The sequence below is a fragment of the Sus scrofa genome, chromosome 1, assembly GCF_000003025.6.
Source record: "Sus scrofa isolate TJ Tabasco breed Duroc chromosome 1, Sscrofa11.1, whole genome shotgun sequence".
Lineage (NCBI taxonomy): Eukaryota > Metazoa > Chordata > Mammalia > Artiodactyla > Suidae > Sus > Sus scrofa.
In genome coordinates this window covers 57,618,434-57,636,979 of record NC_010443.5, presented here as the reverse complement: position 1 = coordinate 57,636,979, position 18,546 = coordinate 57,618,434, and the positions used below count along the sequence as shown (strand labels likewise).

The following is an 18,546-nucleotide window of genomic DNA, read 5'->3' as shown; positions in this document are numbered from 1 at the left end:
TCAATGATAGGTCTGAGACCCTTGACTCAGGGGAGAGGTGTAATGAATCACGACAGAACAGATCCTGGTTCTCACCTGTCGTTTTTCTCCCTCATGCTTTTCGGAATCTGAGTGCTGTTGCAGGCGGTTCAGGCACTCCGTCCTCTCTGCTGAGAGTCGCTCAACCATCAGCTTGTCCAGGACTCGCATCTAGGAATCAGTGGGCAAAGTGAGCAGGACTTTGATGATCTAAGAATAAGCCCTGGTGCCCTGACTCCAGGGGGCGCTCCAGGCTACTAAGCAGGAGCACAACAGAGGCCAGTACAACCCAATCCCTCACCCTGCTCTCTTCTGTGTGGCATTCATGGAATTCTGGTTTTTCAGAATTTCTGAGCCTGTTTCCATGCAGGCCAAAGAGGGGGCTTGGGTGGGGTGCTGGGAGGCACACACTAACTACATGTTTAAGACATATTACTGAATTTAAAAGCTGCAAAAAAAGGAGTTCCCGTCGTGGCGCAGTGGTTAACGAATCTGACTGGGAACCATGAGGTTGTAGGTTTGATCCCTGGCCTTGCTCAGTGGGTTAAGGATCAGGCATTGCCATGAGCTGTGGTGTAGGTCACAGATGTGGCTCGTATCCCGCGTTGCTGTGGCTCTGGTGTAGGTTGGTGGCTACAGCTCCGATTGGACCTCTAGCCTGGGAACCTCCATATGCTGCGGGAACGGCTCAAGGAAAGGCAAAAAGACGAAAAAAAATAAAAAAACAAGCAAAAACAAAAACAAAAACAAAAAAGCGCACAGTTTCCATAAGAATCTGACTGCGGTGGCTCAAGTCACTGTGGAGGCATGGGTTTGATTCTTGGTTCAGTGCAGTGGGTTAAAGGATCTGGTGTTGCTGCAGCTGCAGTGTAGGTTGAAGGTGTGGCCTGAATTCAATCCCTGGCATGGGAACTTCCATATGCTGTGGGTGCGGTCATTTAAAAAAATAAAAAATAAAAACAAGCATAGTATAGTTCCATTTTCACTGAAAAGTGAAAACTAGTAATGTTATATCTATAATAGAAAAGACCTATGGGAAAATACATAGCAATGGAAGGGATCTCTGAGAAAGTGTCACTATAATAACATTTCTGTATGTGGAGTGTTTTTCCCAATGAACATGTGTTACTTTGTAAGCTCTTAACAGTCTTTGTTTTTTGCATTTAAAAATCTATATCCATCACACATTTCTTATTAATTAGAAAGGGAAAACATACCTTTACAATAGAGAGGGATGGTGGTTACCAGCTCAGCCAAGTGATCAAATTGGCATTATCAATAATGAGACATCCTGACATTTGTGTTTTCTGATGTGATATAATTTGAAGTTTACACAATTCACTACAAAATATTCTTGCCAAAAAGATTTACCCTGAGCCTAAGTAAGCATCTAGACCAATGGTTCTCTAACCTTAGTTTTTGTCAGCATTACTTGGAGGTCCTGTGAAAACACAGGTCACTGACAAGGAATTAACCTCTAAAATACACAAACAGCTCATAAAGCTCAATATCAAAAAATCAAACCCCAATCGAAAAATGGGTAGAAAATCTAAATAGACACTCCTCCAAAGAAGACAAACAGATGGCCATACAGCGCATGAAAAGATGTTCAACATCCCTAATTATTAGAGAAATGCAAATCAAAAATACAGTGAGGTATCACCTCATGCTGGTCAGGATTGCCATCATCGAAAGTCTACAAAAAATAAATGCTGTGGAGGGTGTGGAGAAAAAGGAACCCTCCTACACTGCTGGTGGGAATATAAGTTGGTGCAGCCATTATGGAGAACAGTATGAAGGTTCCCTCAAAAGACATAGCTCTGATTCGACCCCTAGCCTGGGAATTTTCACATGCCACTGGTGCGGCCCTCAAAAGACAAAAATAAATAAATAAATAAAAAATGCTGTGTAAGCATTTCACATCAGAAGCAATTTAAACATGCTCTTAAAGATTTCTAAGTTAACAGGCCTTAAAGAAAGAAATCACATGAAAGATTTAAAGAAATCACATCACAGGCCTCCTCTCCTCCCTGACAGCCCGCCCGACATGCTCAGGTAGCGTGTGCAGAACAGGAGTGTGTGCTGAGGTTTCTGATTTCATTTTCTGCCAAGACAGCCCACGGTGAGGACAGTGACCTCTTACCTGGTGCTGGGTCTTACTCTCCATATGCCCCAGCTTGGTGTTCATTTTATCCTGAACTGACACCAGCTCTGCTTTGATCTCCTCCACAGTTGCCTCCAGCTGATTCTCCAGCTTGTTGATTAGGGGTTCACATCGACAACCATTTATCGGCGCCTAAGCGGGAAGCCAAAAAGCAATCAGTCCACCAAGTTCATTCCTTCTGCAAATATGTGTTCAGTACCCACCGTGTGCTGGTCAGCAGACCCGGGGGACACACGTGTGGAGGAGACCCATCCCAGTCGTCCAAGATTCTGGACCATCCTAGAGGCCAAACTTTGGTCCGGTGGGTGCTAAGAGGATTCAGAGACGCTAACATCCAGTCCTCAAGCTGCTTTTATCTACTCTTGGGCCTCAAGATCATCTAGTCACCACAGGTGGTGCAGAAAGCTTTGTAACAACATCTCTGCTGGCCTGGCCTAAATGGCAGGAGGGTACCTGCACTGTTTAGGTGGGGAGGGCCAGCTGGTTCATCTGTAAAGCACATGCCTTCTGTAGTCAAAGTGGAGGTTAGCCCACAGGGGCCATGTCGCACAGACACCTCACTTACGCCCACAGTCCTGCCCTGACAGGGCCGGGCAGGTACCTGCATCACTTTGCCGTCCTTGCCCCGGTACAGCGTGTAGAGCTGGTATGCTCTGAACTCATGCGGAGGAGGTGGGGGCGAACAGCGACGCCTGGGCCTCTTTTTAGGGTGACTGTGAGTGTGTGTGTTCTTCTGCTGTCCGGGCTGCTGGTCTGCTGGTGGGGTGGGGTCAGAAAATGCCGACACCTGTGGGAGACAAGGAGACTGCCACCCTGAGCACTGTGACATCAGCAAGGCTGAAGCCCAGCCAGCGGGTCCCCCCTCGCCCGCTTTGCAGTGAAGAACCCCGCCTTACTAATAAGCTCACGGCTTTCTACTCCAGGTACCAGGCATCAAAAGAGGTGTATCAGCACGCTAACCTCGTGCCTGCAGCTGGCCACGCCCAACTCTGCTCCGGCTCCAAACCAGCAAGCCAGCCAAGGGAAGTGGCTCTTTAGCTGCTGGGCATGACACTATCACGGGGCTCTTGGCCAACCCGCCTCTCCGCCCTCTTGGCTGCTCTCACGTGCCTCCTGACCTTGGGCCTGGACTTTCTCTGCCTGCAGTCCTTGGCTCTGGGTTCCGGGGAGGCGGACAGGCAATCTTCTTTGGCCTCTTCTTTTCTGGGTGCAGCCTGTTCACTGCTATGGGTGTCTCCTGCTGAGACACTTCCCTACAGAGAAAAAAAAGCCCAGAAACCTCTTCTACTTGACCCCTCAGCCTTCTTCAATAATAGCATAAAACTTCCAAGACTCTATCCACTAAAGGACCCCCTGGGAATATTTGCCAGTGACAAATTTCAGACACAGGGAGCACTGCTTGGTGGTCTTAACTGAACACGTGTGCTTTCCCAAGTAAGTTGATTATCTGGCTTTTACTTTATTTATTAAGTGCCAACTAGACATAGCCTTGGGTCTAATTCTATGTTTAAGAACTTCAGGAACCTACCACACACAAAACACCTCAGCGTTTACGATTTTTAGTCTTCTGCATTTCCAAAAAAATCCCCAACCCCATTTATTCTTTGAGCTTGGACCCTCATAATTCATAGAGGAGAGTGAGAACCCTCTGAAATGAGAAAACATCACGTGTCTGGTCCTTGTGAGAACTTTTACAAATTAATTTGTACAATTCACACACAGGAACTTAATCAGAGTTATGAGGTCTTAACCCTGGAAACTGATAAGATTTTCAAACGGACATAAAAGTTGCCAAACGTTATCTCTATATCCTAGTCTTCTTCCTCCTGGGAGAGCTAAAAGGTATGGTATGGTTCCTTCCAGGGCTGCCATGTACAGTTGTGCAAGATGTTCACTGCACAAAGGCACCTACCCAAAGACATGAGCAGGGCAGAAGGAGCTAAAGTCCAACCTGGGCTCTATGCAAGTCCTGGGCTGGTCTGCCCAGGAGGCATCTTCTTCTCATTTGCACTGAGGAGCCATATGGGCTAGCATAGCCTCAGTTTACTCCCTCATTGGAAAGAGAGGTGGCAAGCTATGCCAGCGGTGTTCCAACTTCCATCCCCATTGAAATTACCTGGGAGGCTTGTTCAAACAGACTGCTGGGCCCCACCCCAGAGTTTCTGATCCAGTGGGTCTGGGGTAAGGCCCCCAAATCTGCATTTCTAACAAGGTTCTAAGTAACACAGTGGATCCACCCCTTGAAAACCACTGCTCTACACGAAGAAGGCGCGGTGGCAGAGAAGCAGGGCTGTCCACATGGAAGTGACAAGGCCACAGGTGCAGGGGACTTGTAAATACAGCTGCACGGGGTGCTGGAAGAGAGGTGGCACACGTGCATGTGGCCTGAAATCATGGAGAGTGGAAGACAAGAGGCCAGAAGGAAAGACGGAGAAGATCTGAAGGACCCAGTGGAAAGGAGAGACAGAGGAGGGCCTGGCAGCTGCCAGATGGGCCCAGAGTAGGCAGGGAGAGTTTCCCACCCTGCAAGCGGGCGGGAGGGCCACCCCCCACCTTGCTTTGTGCCACCTCATCTCTTGGCACAGACTGAGCTCTCCTTTCTTCCTTGAGCCTCTCTCTCTTTTTCCTCAGGCTTCGCCCACGACTGAAGCGCAAGACCTGAAGGAGGCAAGAGGCATCGTTACAAACCACTGGTGTGTGCGGACCTAACGGAGCCTCCAGCCGAGCAAGGGGGACCGAGTGTGCACATCAGACAAGGGCCTCTAGACCACCTGCTATGCCTCCTACATCTTGGGCAGAGCACTTAGGGACCCAGAGATGAGTAGGACATCGTTGCTGACCTTGAGGAGCTCACAGTCTACGACAATGATGCTAGCAGGCATTTATGTGCTGGGCCAGGGCCGCCATGTAGGTGTGTGCAGGCCGTGCACCACTCAACTCCAGGGAGCACCACTCAGGTAGACTAGGATATGGACAGCGTCCCGTGGAGTTGTGCGACACGGCAGCTCTGTGCCAGGCACAGTCTTACTGTCTTGGGACACTGGACCCGATCTAGCACATCAGACTTTCTCTTGGCCAAACCATAACCAAGTCATATTCAATTTGATTGCAACATAACTGAAATGCATCTGTGAGCCATGGTACCAACATGGGGGAATCTTTTCCCCAGAAGGAAGCCTTTGGTCCATCCCTTCGAGGGCAGAAAGGTGGAAAGGACACAGGCGAGTACTTGAGACCAGCATCAGTGAGCTGGAGACCTCTGGGAAAGTTGTTTGGCCTCTCTGTGCTCTAACTTCTCAAACATGAGAATGGGGAGTTGATGGGATTAACCAAGACAAAGCAGGTGGCTGGCACACCTTGGAATGTCCATCACTGTCAGGTGCCTCCCACCTGCCTCTGGGCCTTAAGAGTCACTTAGTTGACAAAGATGTTTAATCACAGAGTACAGATCTCCAAGCTGGTGGAAACCTTCAGTCTCTAGCCCAGCTCCACACCCTTCCCCCAGACCCCCTACTCCCAGTTCCAAGGTTCCCCCCCTTAGAAAAAAACACTGAGGTCCACAAAGTGAAAACACTTTCAAGGTCACATTATCTTTCCGCAATAAAACAACATTCTCTTGTCTTGGTATAGGGATAGATAAGGGCTCTGTGAAGTCCAGCCCAGTGTTTTTCATCCTGATGTCAGACTTTCGTCTTGTTTTCATTAAATCAGGTGACACCATTATAGGACAAAAAGAACCTCTACAGGCAGTGGATACCACCTAAACGGAAAATTCCTGACAATATCTGCCTACGGCTGAACCAGATTTTTAAAGTGTGTTCTCATCTCCTCAGCCAGCAGTTCTGAAGTGTCCAGGGACCCAGGGTCCATGAGGTTATGATTATTTTCATAATATTACATTGGCTTTTTTCATGTTCATTCTCTCATGAGTATACCGTGGTGTTGGCCAGAAGCTACATAAATGATATTACAACAGACTGCATATAGAAATAAAAGAAGGTAGTAGATTTCTCATCTACGACATTAAAGAGATTTGCAAAAAATGTAAAACAATGTTACTTTTCTCAATGTTTGTTTTGTTTTGAAAAAAACAGTTCTTTTTCACAAAATGATGCTATTTATGTTACTACAAATGGACTTATTTTTTTAAATGAATATCTTTAACATTTCCCCACTTTATTTTCAAATATGGTAACTATTTATAGATATAAACTCACATAAACAAAGTTCTTTATGGGCTTCTATAATATTTAAGAAAGTAAAAGCGTCCTTAGACCAAAAAGGTCTCAGAACTTCAGTCCTGAGCTAAATTTTAGACTCAGTAGGAAGTCGAGTCTGATGAAGGAAGCAGCTGGTGCCCACTGCTCATCTGCTTTATTGACACTTAGAACAGCACACAGCTTCGGAATCAGCCTGAAATTCACTTTCTGAAGAATTGTGAACTGCATCAATCAAAAATGAGAAGAAACACTCAGTAAACTCAAACACAAAAAAATCCCTTCATTGACCATGTCATTAGCCAGTGAAAACAACTTAGCGTGGCTTACAGCCCTTCCCAGAGAACCATACCATCCACCAGACAGATCATCATCAATCTGCTCCACTTCACAGAAATCAGGGAATATCCCTGAGCTCCCATCAATGGCTCAGCGGTGACTAACCCAATTAATATCCATGAGGACAGGGGTTTGATCCCTGGCCTTGCCGAGTGGGTTAAGGATCCAGCGTTGCCATGAGCTGTGATGTAGGTTGAAGATGCAGCTCGGATCCGGTGTTGCTGTGGCGTAGGCTGGTGGCTACAGCTCCGATTCAACCCCTAGTCTGGGAACTTCCATATGCTGCGGATGCAGCCCTAAAAAGACCAAAAAAATAAAAAAGAAAAACGAAAAAAAGGGAGTTCCCATTGTGGTGCAGTGGAAACAAATCTGACTAGGAACCATGAGGTTGCAGGTGCGATCTCTGGCCTCTTTCAGTGGGTTAAGGATCTAGTGTTGCCGTGAGCTGTGATGTAGGTTGCAGACGTGCTCGGATCCTGCGTTGCTATGGCTGTGTTGTAGGCCGTCAGCTGTAGCTCTGATTGGACCCCTAGCCTGGGACCTTTCATATGCCCTGGATGTGGCCCTAAAAAAAGCCAAAAAAGAAAAGAAAAAGAAAAGAAATCAGGAAATATTGAGCTTAAAACCTTGGAAAGAAATACCCTCTTAGTATTGCTGTGAAGCATCGAGATCCATGGCCAACTAAGGTGCCAAGGCACGGGGATTTCTTGTTTCAGACAAAGTGAACAGTAAAGCAATTTCTATAACTACAGATCAACATGCATGCAATTTTATGCACATTCCAAAGATTTTCCTTTGTGAAAATAAGGTTTAGCATGTATAATTATGTAAAAACAACTTTCAGAAAATATCCTATTTATTTGCTTTCATAACAGGTGTGAAAAAACTCACTTAAGTCATTTTAAAATGGAAACGCTAAAGGAGACCCAAATAGGAAAATGGCCTGCAGCAGAGCTTTATCCCTAGGAATTCCAATCCTTAGGCTCTCGAAGACAAACAGCAGGCAGGTTCAAGGCACATCAGTTTGTGTGTGCAGGCGTATCCTCTGCCCCATGGGACCCGATGATCCTTTTATGGCTGAGCCTGGGGCTGGCTGTCCATCAAACTGCCAGAGGCTGAAATGCCAGGCAACTGTGATGGATTCTGACGCTTGTGTAGCACCCTGTCCATTTTGATCTGTGAGAGATCAGCATTTTTCTATCGGGTTTCCCGGAGGTGATTCTGCTGAGGGTTTGTTTGCAAACAGCTGGAGAGAGGTGGAGCCTTTTCCAGAGGAGTACCTGTCAGGGGTTCGGTAGATTTCCAGAGCCCACTGAGAGGGACCAACTCCATGGGCTAGAGGATGATTGATTTTGCAAAAGGCGAAAATCTTAAAACTCTTTCCAGAAACTGCTAGCTATATGGGGTATGCTTGAAAACCCAAAATGGAATAAAGGCCATGCAGAAGCCTGGGCTGGCTGAGACTGGGCTATGGTGCAGCGCTCTGGAGTCCGGGCTCTCCCTCTTGCTCCCTGAGACTTTGTCTTCTTGCAATATTGAGCAGAACAAGGTGGAAGACCTATCAGTGTTTGCTCTAATGTAACAGACTAGCTCCAACTGGGAAATAACCTAGATGTTAAACTGTTTTCTTAATGCTAAGCAAAACATTAGATAGCAACCAAAAAAGAATGCTACGCTTCCATTATGATAAAGAACTGTGACAACTGCAGAACATTTTCCTATTATGGTCAGGACAAAGGGCAGAATACAAGGGGTGTGCATACTGTGTGCACGATTATATTTTAAAAAGTGTCTGTGGAAGATAGTATCAACAAAGCTGTTTCGGGGTGCTAAAGTTATAAACAGCTAATATAGTATCACTATTAAATTTATTATCTAGCTCATTTCAACCTAACTCAAGTAAGACATCAGTCATCATCTTAAATTGAATGATGGTCAATATGCCATCAATAAAAAAGGGAAGAAAACCATACTGTATTCAACTCTCTCTAGTGGACACTTACTGCTTTGTTGGCCCAGATGGAAGCCCCCTCCCACCTTTCTCTGAGAAATGCCCCTTAAAACCATGAGGTCAAGTAGATGTCACCATCTTCTTAAGAGCCCAGCCTCTGTCCCACTTATTCAGGGCATTTTCCCCAAGCCCACCAATCACGATCTTCTGCTACGATGCTTTAAACTGGAACTTTCCCCTGGTTGGAAAATTATGGTCCTAGAAACTCATTGTGACAATGCTCCAGCCACAGAGAAGACGATGTCATTTATGAAGAAGAGCCTATTGGGCCTGAAGTCTCTGGTTCCAGCTACCTTGGAGGCTCATATGATTCCTACATTTTCCACTGCCGGGTTAATAAGCCCATCGGTCCCCTAGTTAAGCTAATTTGAATTGGCTTCAGTAGACCGCAACCAGAGGAAGTGGTTGCAGGCCTGCAAAAGGAACACAACGGGAAATGCAATAAATCTTACCTGGGGAGCTTTAGTGAGGAGAAGAGCAACTTCTGGGTTATTGTGGTAGCGGGCAGTCTCCAGCGGTGTCTGGCCTGCCTAAGGAAAGGCACGGGGAGGACCCGTGAGTACGGGACAACGACCCTGCACACTCACAGCCCAGCTGATAGCTCTCCTAGGAGCGGGCAACTCTGCCCCAGTCACACCAGCACCTACACAGCTCAGTGAAACACAACCGCATGTGACATGGCCCTGCTCCTGTGCCTCATTCATCCAATGGAGGACCCTTGTCACATCTGAGGACACAGCCACAGAGGCTGAGTGTTGACCAGGTGAGCAGTAAGTGCTCTGGGTGACAAAGGCAGGGGGCACTGCTCACCAAGGAGGGCTTCCTGGGAGAGAGAGGAGGGAGCTAAAACAACCAGATGGGGCCGAGGAACATTTCAGCTGAGGAAACACAGAGGATCATAAAATCCAGCCAAGCAATGAATGTTCCCTGGAGAATAATGGAGGAGATGCCTGGGTGGGCAGGTGAGGGCCCAGCCGCAGGGTCTCAGGAACTGGACTGTGAAAAACAATTAGGAAGCTATGGCCCTAATGAAGGTTCTGGGGAGATGGGACCAAAAACCAAGAGTCGATAACCATGGGATTCAAAGGAAGGGCAAGGTGCTCAAGGCATCATTGGAGAGGTACCATGAGGTACCACCCCTTCTAGGTACTAGAGCTGTGAGGGAGAGGAGGAAGGGGGACTAGACATGGGAGCCTTTCCAAGCTTCAACACCCCAGCTCCCCAGACAGTCCACACAACTGTACCATCCCCATCCCCCCAAGCTGGCACTACGTCAGGAGCGCAGAGACCCCAGGTCAACCCCGAGGAAGAAAGGGGGTCAGCACTGGAGCCTGCTGTAGGATGAGAGTCAGAGAGGGAGAGAAGAGGGAGAAGGAGAGTGAAGGGGTGAGGAAAGACGATGTTGGAGTTTTGAGGAAGATCATGCTGGTGGCCATTTTTCAGAGGAGCCCATCTGTTCAAAGGCCTGGAGCTCACTTTTGGTAACATTCACTTGCTGGTTTACTTACACCCCCCCGATCCTGTTCATGCCAGGATGTGCTTGCTGACGTGTCTGAAGATGAGCCCTTAGAGTTCGTAACTTTTGGGGTTGCTAAGAGCCAGGGTCTCCTTCCTTCGCCACCTCGGGCCTCAGGGCTGCGGTGTCCGTGCACCGCATCTCCTCCAAAGGGAGGCTGGGCAAAACAGTGCCCGTGGAGCTTGCAGGGTGGGGAGGCGGCAGCAACCTTCCCCTGCCTCCGCTGCCCCAAAGGGGTGGGAAATGCCTTAGAAGTCACCGTGGCAACTCCACTTACATTGTTGACTATGGTCCCATCTGCTCCAGCTTCCAGTAAGATTTTGACCACCTTCTTGTGATTTAGGGCAGCAGCAATATGAAGGGCTGTGTCTCCAGCCTGAAATTAACCAGAAGGAAATGTGCTAAGCCCCACTTGAGCATGGCCCCATCTGGCTTTTTATCCCATGGCCTGGCTTTTCAAAGTCAAACTAAGATTTATCTGAGACTGACAGGTGGCCCTTTGCTAAAGTGTTCTGAGGTTCTTTTATTTTTGTATTTTTTTTTTCTCCTTTAGCCGCCCCGTGGTATATGGAGCTCCTGGGCCAGGGATCAGATCTGAACCACAGTCTCGACCTGAGCCACAGCTGCAGCAATGCCAGATCCTCAACCCACTGTACCAGGCTGCTGATTCTGTGGCACTACAGCGGGAATTCCTTCTGTGGTTCTTTTAAAAGAGATCTTAGAACTGAATAAACTACACATGAATACCACATTCCTTGCTAAGGGTGGGAGGAGGGAGGTACCAGAATCACAGGACAGGATTCAATGCAGGAGGCAAAGTAATGCTGGGCCTCGGTTTGGGGAATGGTGGCACCTGATCTTACCAGAGGCAGGAGCACGGGCAGGAGGGCCCTGCCCCTCTGCCCAGGCAGGGGATGCACAGAGAATCCCTTGGTTTCTGAGTTAGAACGAACAGAAGGCCCTGAAGTATTACCCCCACCCCGCAGACACCCTTGGACACGTGAAAAAGCTGCTGGGAATCATCCTGCAAATCGGTGTCTTCTGTTTGGGTGGAGTCACTAAGAATCTGTTCACTTAACGCCACCTGTTTTCAACCTCTTACCAAATAGCCTATAAAGTTTTGTTTTGTTTTGTTAATGTTTTCAGACCATTAACTCTGAAAGAGGGATATGGACAAATGCAGCTTGGTGAGCCAATTCTAAATGCAAATGCTATTTTTAATTCCCAAACAGAATGGCATAAAGTCAGAGCAATATAAGGAAAGTGAAATCATTCTTTCACTCCTGGCAGATAGTGATCAAGTAAAGTATGAAAATCTAGCTGTCCCAAGGCCCCTCTTCCCCACTGAGAAGCCCATTTCATTCTCGAGTCACCCAGTTGTGTGTGTGTGTTGGGGGAAGTCCTGGAGCAGTGTTTGCAGCCTCGGCTGCTCACTGGAATCAGCTGGGAAGCATTAAAAACTACTGATGCCTGGTACCCTCCCCGCCAGCTACCCCCCCCCCACATGGACTTAATTGGTTTGGAGTGTGGGTTGGGCATGATGAGTTTTCGAAGCTCCCAGATGACTGAAATATGCCACCCAGGTTGAGAAGCAGTGGTTGGCAAGGGCTGTTTCTGGGTAATCTGATGAACAAGAATCCAGGGGGAGACTGCAGAACGACAGAATTCAGCTATTTTACTAGGTCAGTGGTTCTCAGTCTTGTCCACACACTCAGGCTAGGAGCCTTTTGAAATTACCACTGCCTGGACCTCACCCCCAGATGTTCATATTTACTTGGGGGTGGGGATGGTAGTTTTAATTCCCCTTGAATCCTAACAAGCAGTCAGGGTCAGAAACAGCCATTATAGGTTTTTTGTTTGATTGATTGTTTTTGCTTTTTAGGGCCGCACTTACGGCATATAGAGGTTCCCAAGCTAGGGGTGGAATCTGAGCTACAGCTGGATTATTAACCACATTGAGTGAGGCCAGGGATCAAACCGCATCCCCATGGGTACTAGTTGTATTTGTTACCGCTGAGCCACAGCAGGAATTTCTATAGGGTATTTTTAATCTGAATCACAATCTGATTTTTTTTTAATTTCAGATTTATGTGCCCAAACTCGGAAGAGCCACACAACGCATCACTTAGGTATAAGTATCAATAAATAGCAAGGTAACTTTTAAAAAATCCAAATGACTACTGAAAGTCACATTTCCATGGAACACGTAAGATTATGTAATAACCACAGCGCTATTTCAAAACCCCACTACCTGGCATAGATACCGAACTTTACAGAACAAGAGACTCCATCAGCTCCCATAAAGGTGGCAGTGTAAGGAACAACTCAGGAGTCGAGACACTTAATTCTCTTGCTTCTTTATGAAGCCACTCTTCCTTGTGGCTTCCTTTATAAAAATCATACTAAAAACAAAACCCGCCCCAAGATCTCCAGACAACTTTGCTATGCAAATGTGGTGTTGGGCATGGGAATGGTAAGGGCATGCTTTTTCCAGGAGGCCAGATAAGCCAGGGCCACAGAAACTCAGTGATTCCTGCAAAGGCCAGCACCAGCCAAGTCCCAGAACTGGAAGCTGGCACTACCCGTGCCCCCGTGCCCGGCAGCCTCGGCTGCCACACCTACCAATTAGCCTCATGGGAAGGGGGCCCGGGGAGGTCGCATGCACTGACCTGGTTCTTTTCATGGACAGAACAGAAAGCACTGAGGAGGAGCTTAATGATGGACAAGTGATTATAACGTGCGGCAACGTGCAAACAGGTGTCGCCTGCCTGTGGACAGAAATCAGACTCTAAGCATGGTCCAAGCAGTTAAAACACAGAGAAATACAAGGAAAACATCATTTAAAAGCCAGCAGACTAGCATATATTCTTTGGAGAGTATTGCCCTGAATTACAAGTATCTCCTTCACCAAAGATGCTCACTCCATGACTCACAGCCCTTTTCTGTACGCAGCCGTGCTCTTTTGCACCATGGAGACTGCTTCAGGTTTCATATGCTGAATGTCTGCTTCCACAAGACCTTTGAGACCTTGCCAACAGCCAAGACAGGCTCTGCTTAACTGGCACTTAAGACTCCACTGACCCCAGCCTCTCCTCCAATCCAAAGGCTCTGGAATATACCAAGACAACAGCACTGCTTTGCAAATGAGGCTTTCCCACCCCAGATCCACTGTGGCTGAAAGGACAGGGAAGCAGAGTGAGCTGCTGGATTTTAAGATCCCCTGCTCTAAAAAATTCAGGTGCATCCCATTTCAGAAGGACCCCAGTATCTCACAGGGAGCCATGTACTCTGGGGAGCTGAGGAAGCAACCACCGGGCATTAAAAAAGGGCATTCAGAAAAACTCAGAACCAGGACGTTCTTTAGTCAGCATAGGCCAAACCGCTCCCAGAGAGACATCAAAACTGAAGACAATGCCGTGACGTTTTGGGGTGCTTCCCTGGCGTCTCCATTCGAGCGCTCGCTCTCTCTGGAGATGGCGGCCCTTGGCACACCCTTCTCCCCTGGACTAAGAAGCAGCCAAGCTCAAAGCCGAGGTTGAGAGCACTCTGGTTCTGTAGATGAATCTGCCCCCATCCGGGGGTCCCAGCTAAGGCCATTTTTGAGAGAAGCTTTGGTAGGATTCTTGAGTCCCGGGGCCGAGACCACAGCTTGTGCACAGGGGGGAGGGATACCCATGGGGCTTTTCAGGTCAGAAACCTCTAGGAACTCCTGACCCTCGCTCATCCAAGGACACCTTAGTAACAGATCTGTCAAGGCTGGGCAAGGAGCACCCCCCGTGCAGCCTCAGCCAGTATTGGCTAAGAAGGGCACCACTCGATGTGGGCGGAGGGTGGAGACAATCAGACTCATCCTAGACTCCTCTGATAGACACATGCTGTACAAAATGATAAACCAGACCCAGGCTGAGGAGTGAGGAGGCAAGAGTGGGGGAAAAGCAGTGTTTTTGAGGGTTGAGTCCTCTTCTTGTCCCTCTAAAGGGCCCCTTAGGAATTAGCAAAAATTGAATACTTTATGGAGAGTCCCCAAACCCTTTTTACATTTTTATCTTCTACATGTGAACACTCAAGTACTCTTTCAGGGCTATTTTCTGACGTGACATAAGAGAGCATGACAGAAGCCAGTTTTGTTCACCCACGTTGTTTTTGAGGTCGGCACGGGACCCGCCCAGCAGGAGGACGCGTGTGCTCTGGGCATGGCTGTTCTGGCAGGCCAGGTGCAGAGCCGTGTTCCCAGCCTGGGAGGGAGGGAGGGAGGCAGAGAGATGGGAGGACACATTAGCACCACGCTTCTCGCAGGCCTGCATGGGGCAGACCTCGCAGGGCAGCAAGACTCACAGGAGAAAGCCATTGCTCACATTCTGTTTCCTGATTGGTGGTCCCAGCTGGGGGGCTTCAGGAGCAAGAACATTTCACTGGGAATCCAAAGAGGAAGAAGAGTCACATCTGTCATGAAACCTTGGTTCCAAGTACTGGCTCTGCCACAGCCTTGTTGCAAGCTACCGGGTAAGGCTCTTAATAGCTGGGCCTTGAATTCCTTACCTGTGAAATGGAGCGTGACCCCTCCATGACGAGGCTGTGAAGTCTGATTCCAAGTGCCTAGGAGAGCATCTTCTCAATGGCAAGATGCTGTGCACATGCACGGCTTTGTTCCTCTTTGTGATGAGGGCATCCTTCCTGTCCCCACATGGTAACAGCTGTGGCTGCTCTACCAATGGAGTAAGGAAGGCAAAACAGGCCACTTCCTGTACTGCAGGCTAAAGGTAAGAGATTTAACTTGCATGCCTTTTTTGAATCTTGTGTTTTTCTTGAAACATCAAAATCTGATGTGGACAAGGTCCCCACATAACAGGCAATACGACTGCATCTGTCACTTCCCATACAGATAGAGACCCTCTTGCTTTTGGATTCTACCTTCAAGGTCAAAATGGCAACCAAGGGTCAGAATCCTATCCACAGCAATCTTACAGAAATAATTCATGACAAGAAGGGCACTTTTTGAAACTATGGCGGAGAAGGCCTGCAAGGCTGCTGATAACCCCTAGAAAAGTAATAAGAAAAGCAGGTGGCACGATTTGGTGTCAGCGCAATGTTTGTCCTGCTGAGCCTGCAAGCCGGGTCAGGCCTACAGGCAGTCGTGGGCTCAGAGCTATCAGCTTGCTTGCCTGCAGCTTTTCCCTTACCTGGCTTACTCTGGATCACACAGCACTGTCTGCTCACACTCAAGGCTGGCTTACACTCCTCACCTCTGAAAAGGATGAGTTTATCTCACAACCTTAGCTCTGACTGGCCTGGGCAGAGTCTTTCTTCCTCACTGTTACCCTCCAGGAAACTGGAGGAGTTCTAAACCCGAGAATTTAGTGAGCTCAATGGCTATCAACCCTCGGCTGCAGGATGGAATCCCCTGGGGGAGCCTTTAAGCAGACCCGTGAGCAGCTGCAGCTGGGAGGTACCTGGTCCACAGGGTGAGGCCCAGGCTGCTCAGGCATTGGCAATGAAAGGCCTGCATTCTAGGACCTCCCCCTCAAATCTAGGGCAAACTGGGACAGCTGGTCACCACGGGCCTGGTCATCATGCAGGTTTGGGTTTTTTTCCCTTTTTTTGGGGGGGTGGGGTTTAAAATTTCCCATGAGGAGTTCCTGTCGTGGTGCAGTGGTTAACGAATCCGACTAGGAACCATGAGGTTTCGGGTTTGGTTCCTGCCCTTGCTCAGTGGGTTAAAAGATCCGGCGTTGCCGTGAGCTGCAGTGTAGGTTGCAGACACGGCTCGGATCCCACGTTGTTGTGGCTCTGGCGTAGGCGGGTGGCTACAGCTCCTATTCAACCCCTAGCCTGGGAACCTCCATATGCCGCGGGAGCGGCCCAGGAAATAGCAAAAATAAATAAATAAATACAATTTCCCATGAGATTTTAAAGTGCAGCAGGGTAGAGAACCACTGTTGGCTTAGTCCTCCAAAACGAAGGGTCTTCCCCCGTTCTAAACACTCCACTCCCTGTGGCAGGGCTCAGGGCTTGGCTTGGTGTCATTCTTGGTGCACACAGAGAAGGCTGTCTCAAAGGTGCTGGCTTGATGGGAGTCACTACATGTGTGTTGAATAAATGAATGAAATAAAAGAAATCTGATGGCTGTAGAAATACACCAAAATTTACTTTGTCAATAAGATATCAATTATGCTGAAAAGCATTTGAATGAAGAATATGAAAAAACATGGGTTAGAATATACAGAATATGGTACGTCTATACAATGGAATAGTACCCAGCCCTAAAAAGGAATGAATTAATCACACATGTAACAACATGGAAGACTCTCAAAACCACTGTGCAGTGTGAAAGAAGTCACACAAAAGGCTGCAATGTCAAAACCTGAAATTAAAGGACTGTGACCTAGGTGGGTAGACATAGCAGGTGTTTTTACCACCCTGAGTAATGAGTACTGATTTCTAAGACAGGGGCTACCATACTTGATGAGTAAGGACCTTTCTTGGACAATGGAATATTATCCAGCCTTTCAGAAGAAGGAAATTCTGTCCTTTGTGACAACATGGATAAACCTAGGGGGCAATACATTAAGTGAAATAAGTTGGACAGAGAAAGATAAATACTACATGATCTCACGTCTATGTAGAATCTGAAAAAAATGTTGAACTCATAGAAAAATGGCTACCAAAAGTGGCTACCAAAAGCTGGGGAGGGGGTAGAATACAGAGAGGTTGGTAAAAGGGTTCAAACTTTGAGCTATAAGATAAACAAGGCCTGAGGATCTGATATATAACGTGGAGAGTATAGTGGATAACACTGTCTTGTATAATTGAAATCTGCTAATTGTAGAACTTCTACGTTCTCGTATCCACACACAAGGTAAATATGAGGTGATCAATGTGTTCACCAACCCTGGGAGTTATCAAGTCATGTTGTACACTTTTATGTAACTTATCTGTTGACTTTATCGCAGTAAAGCTGGAGAATTAAAAGAGAGAAGGACCTTCTCAAGGCTTCCCCAAAGGCTGTGGCTGGTGTGGAATGGAAGTCCCTCTTCTGGGATGGCATCTCACCTGTGCTTTTCTAGAGAGAACTCGTGGCTCCCATAATACTTTTGGGGCCCCATGGGGGCCAGGGAAATAGACACCCCTGGGCTAGTTTATAGTCCTAATCGTGGCACAATGAATCACATCTCTTACAAAAGACTCTACTGGCACCCAGCTTGGGCTTCCTTACCCAATAACGGGGAACCACCTCCTCAGAAACTTACCAGCTCACATTCCAGACCATGTACCCCTTCAAAGAAATGGAGAGCCATTAGCCGGCCAGGCAGTGTGAGCCAGGCACTACGCAAATGTTACAATGCATGGCTCATGCCCTTCCTCAAGCTTTTAGCTCGTGAGGGAACCGTGAGAAACATTTCGCCAGTAAACACAGTGCAGAATTGCATGCAGTCAAGGGACAGTTGAAAACCACCTGATGGGCTTCTGGGGAGAAGCAGGCTGCCCTGGGGAACTGGGCTGGAGGTCAACAGGCAGAAAGGAAGAGGAGACCCCCTAAGGGAGGACGGGCAGTGAGCCCACCTGATGGTGTGGGAGGCCCATGCCAAACCCACCCAGAGAGCAGACGACAACAGCAGAGGCTGAGGCCACCCTGGGAAGGCCTGAGGCAGTGACAAGCTGATGATCTTTCCCAAAAGTTTCAGGGCAGAGGAGGAGCAAGATGGAGAAGGGACCAGACCAACTGGTCAATCCACTGTGAAGCTTCTGAACTAACCCAGGGACACATTAATAAGGAGCATGGAAGGAGTTGGGGAGAGGCCAGCGGGGTGACAGAGGAAGACGAGGGACAGGAGATGATGCTCTCCTTCCCCTGTCCCCACAGGACAGGTCCTCTAGCCACACTCTAATGGACCCACAGGGAAACAGGGCGAGCTGGACACTTCACAGGAGGCTGAGAGCCTTGGGTTCTCCCCATGTGGACCTCACTCATCAAGGAGCTCCAAGCTCTCCTCTCCCCATTGGGTTCCACGCCCAGAGTCCTAGCTCTGCTCAGCGAGGAGGCTCCCTCGGGGAAGGAAGGCTGAGGCCGCCCTCACCTATGGACATGGGGATCTAGCACCCGCTGGGCCTCACCTTGTTCTTGGCAAGCACATTGGCTCCTGCTTTAACGAGTAGCTTGGCTGACTGGCTGAAACCATGCCAGGATGCTTCGTGCAGGGCTGTGTTCCCATCCTGAGGAGCACACAGGGAGAGAACGCACATCACTCGAGGCCTAATCCACCTCATCGCAGCCCATACAGCA

At 48.2% G+C, this 18,546-nt stretch overlaps 1 protein-coding gene across 7 annotated transcripts in view; it reads right to left on the bottom strand.

The window, feature by feature from the left end:
• The window catches only part of ANKRD6 (ankyrin repeat domain 6), a 210,316-nt gene that overhangs the window by 11,283 nt on the left and 180,487 nt on the right, over nt 1-18,546 (bottom strand). For 5 of the 7 annotated variants that reach the window (XM_021089984.1, XM_021089991.1, XM_021089994.1 and 2 more), the window contains 10 exons: nt 18,378-18,476; nt 14,402-14,500; nt 12,935-13,033; nt 10,543-10,641; nt 9,202-9,279; nt 4,736-4,840; nt 3,301-3,435; nt 2,784-2,969; nt 2,162-2,314; nt 76-189 (listed from right to left, as the gene is read on the bottom strand). In XM_021089984.1, coding sequence (XP_020945643.1) covers nt 76-189; nt 2,162-2,314; nt 2,784-2,969; nt 3,301-3,435; nt 4,736-4,840; nt 9,202-9,279; nt 10,543-10,641; nt 12,935-13,033; nt 14,402-14,500; nt 18,378-18,476 — 1,167 coding nt within the window. The remainder of the gene's footprint in view (nt 1-75; nt 190-2,161; nt 2,315-2,783; nt 2,970-3,300; nt 3,436-4,735; nt 4,841-9,201; nt 9,280-10,542; nt 10,642-12,934; nt 13,034-14,401; nt 14,501-18,377; nt 18,477-18,546) is intronic. The other 2 variants (XM_021089998.1, XM_021090003.1) reach the window with 1 other exon arrangement.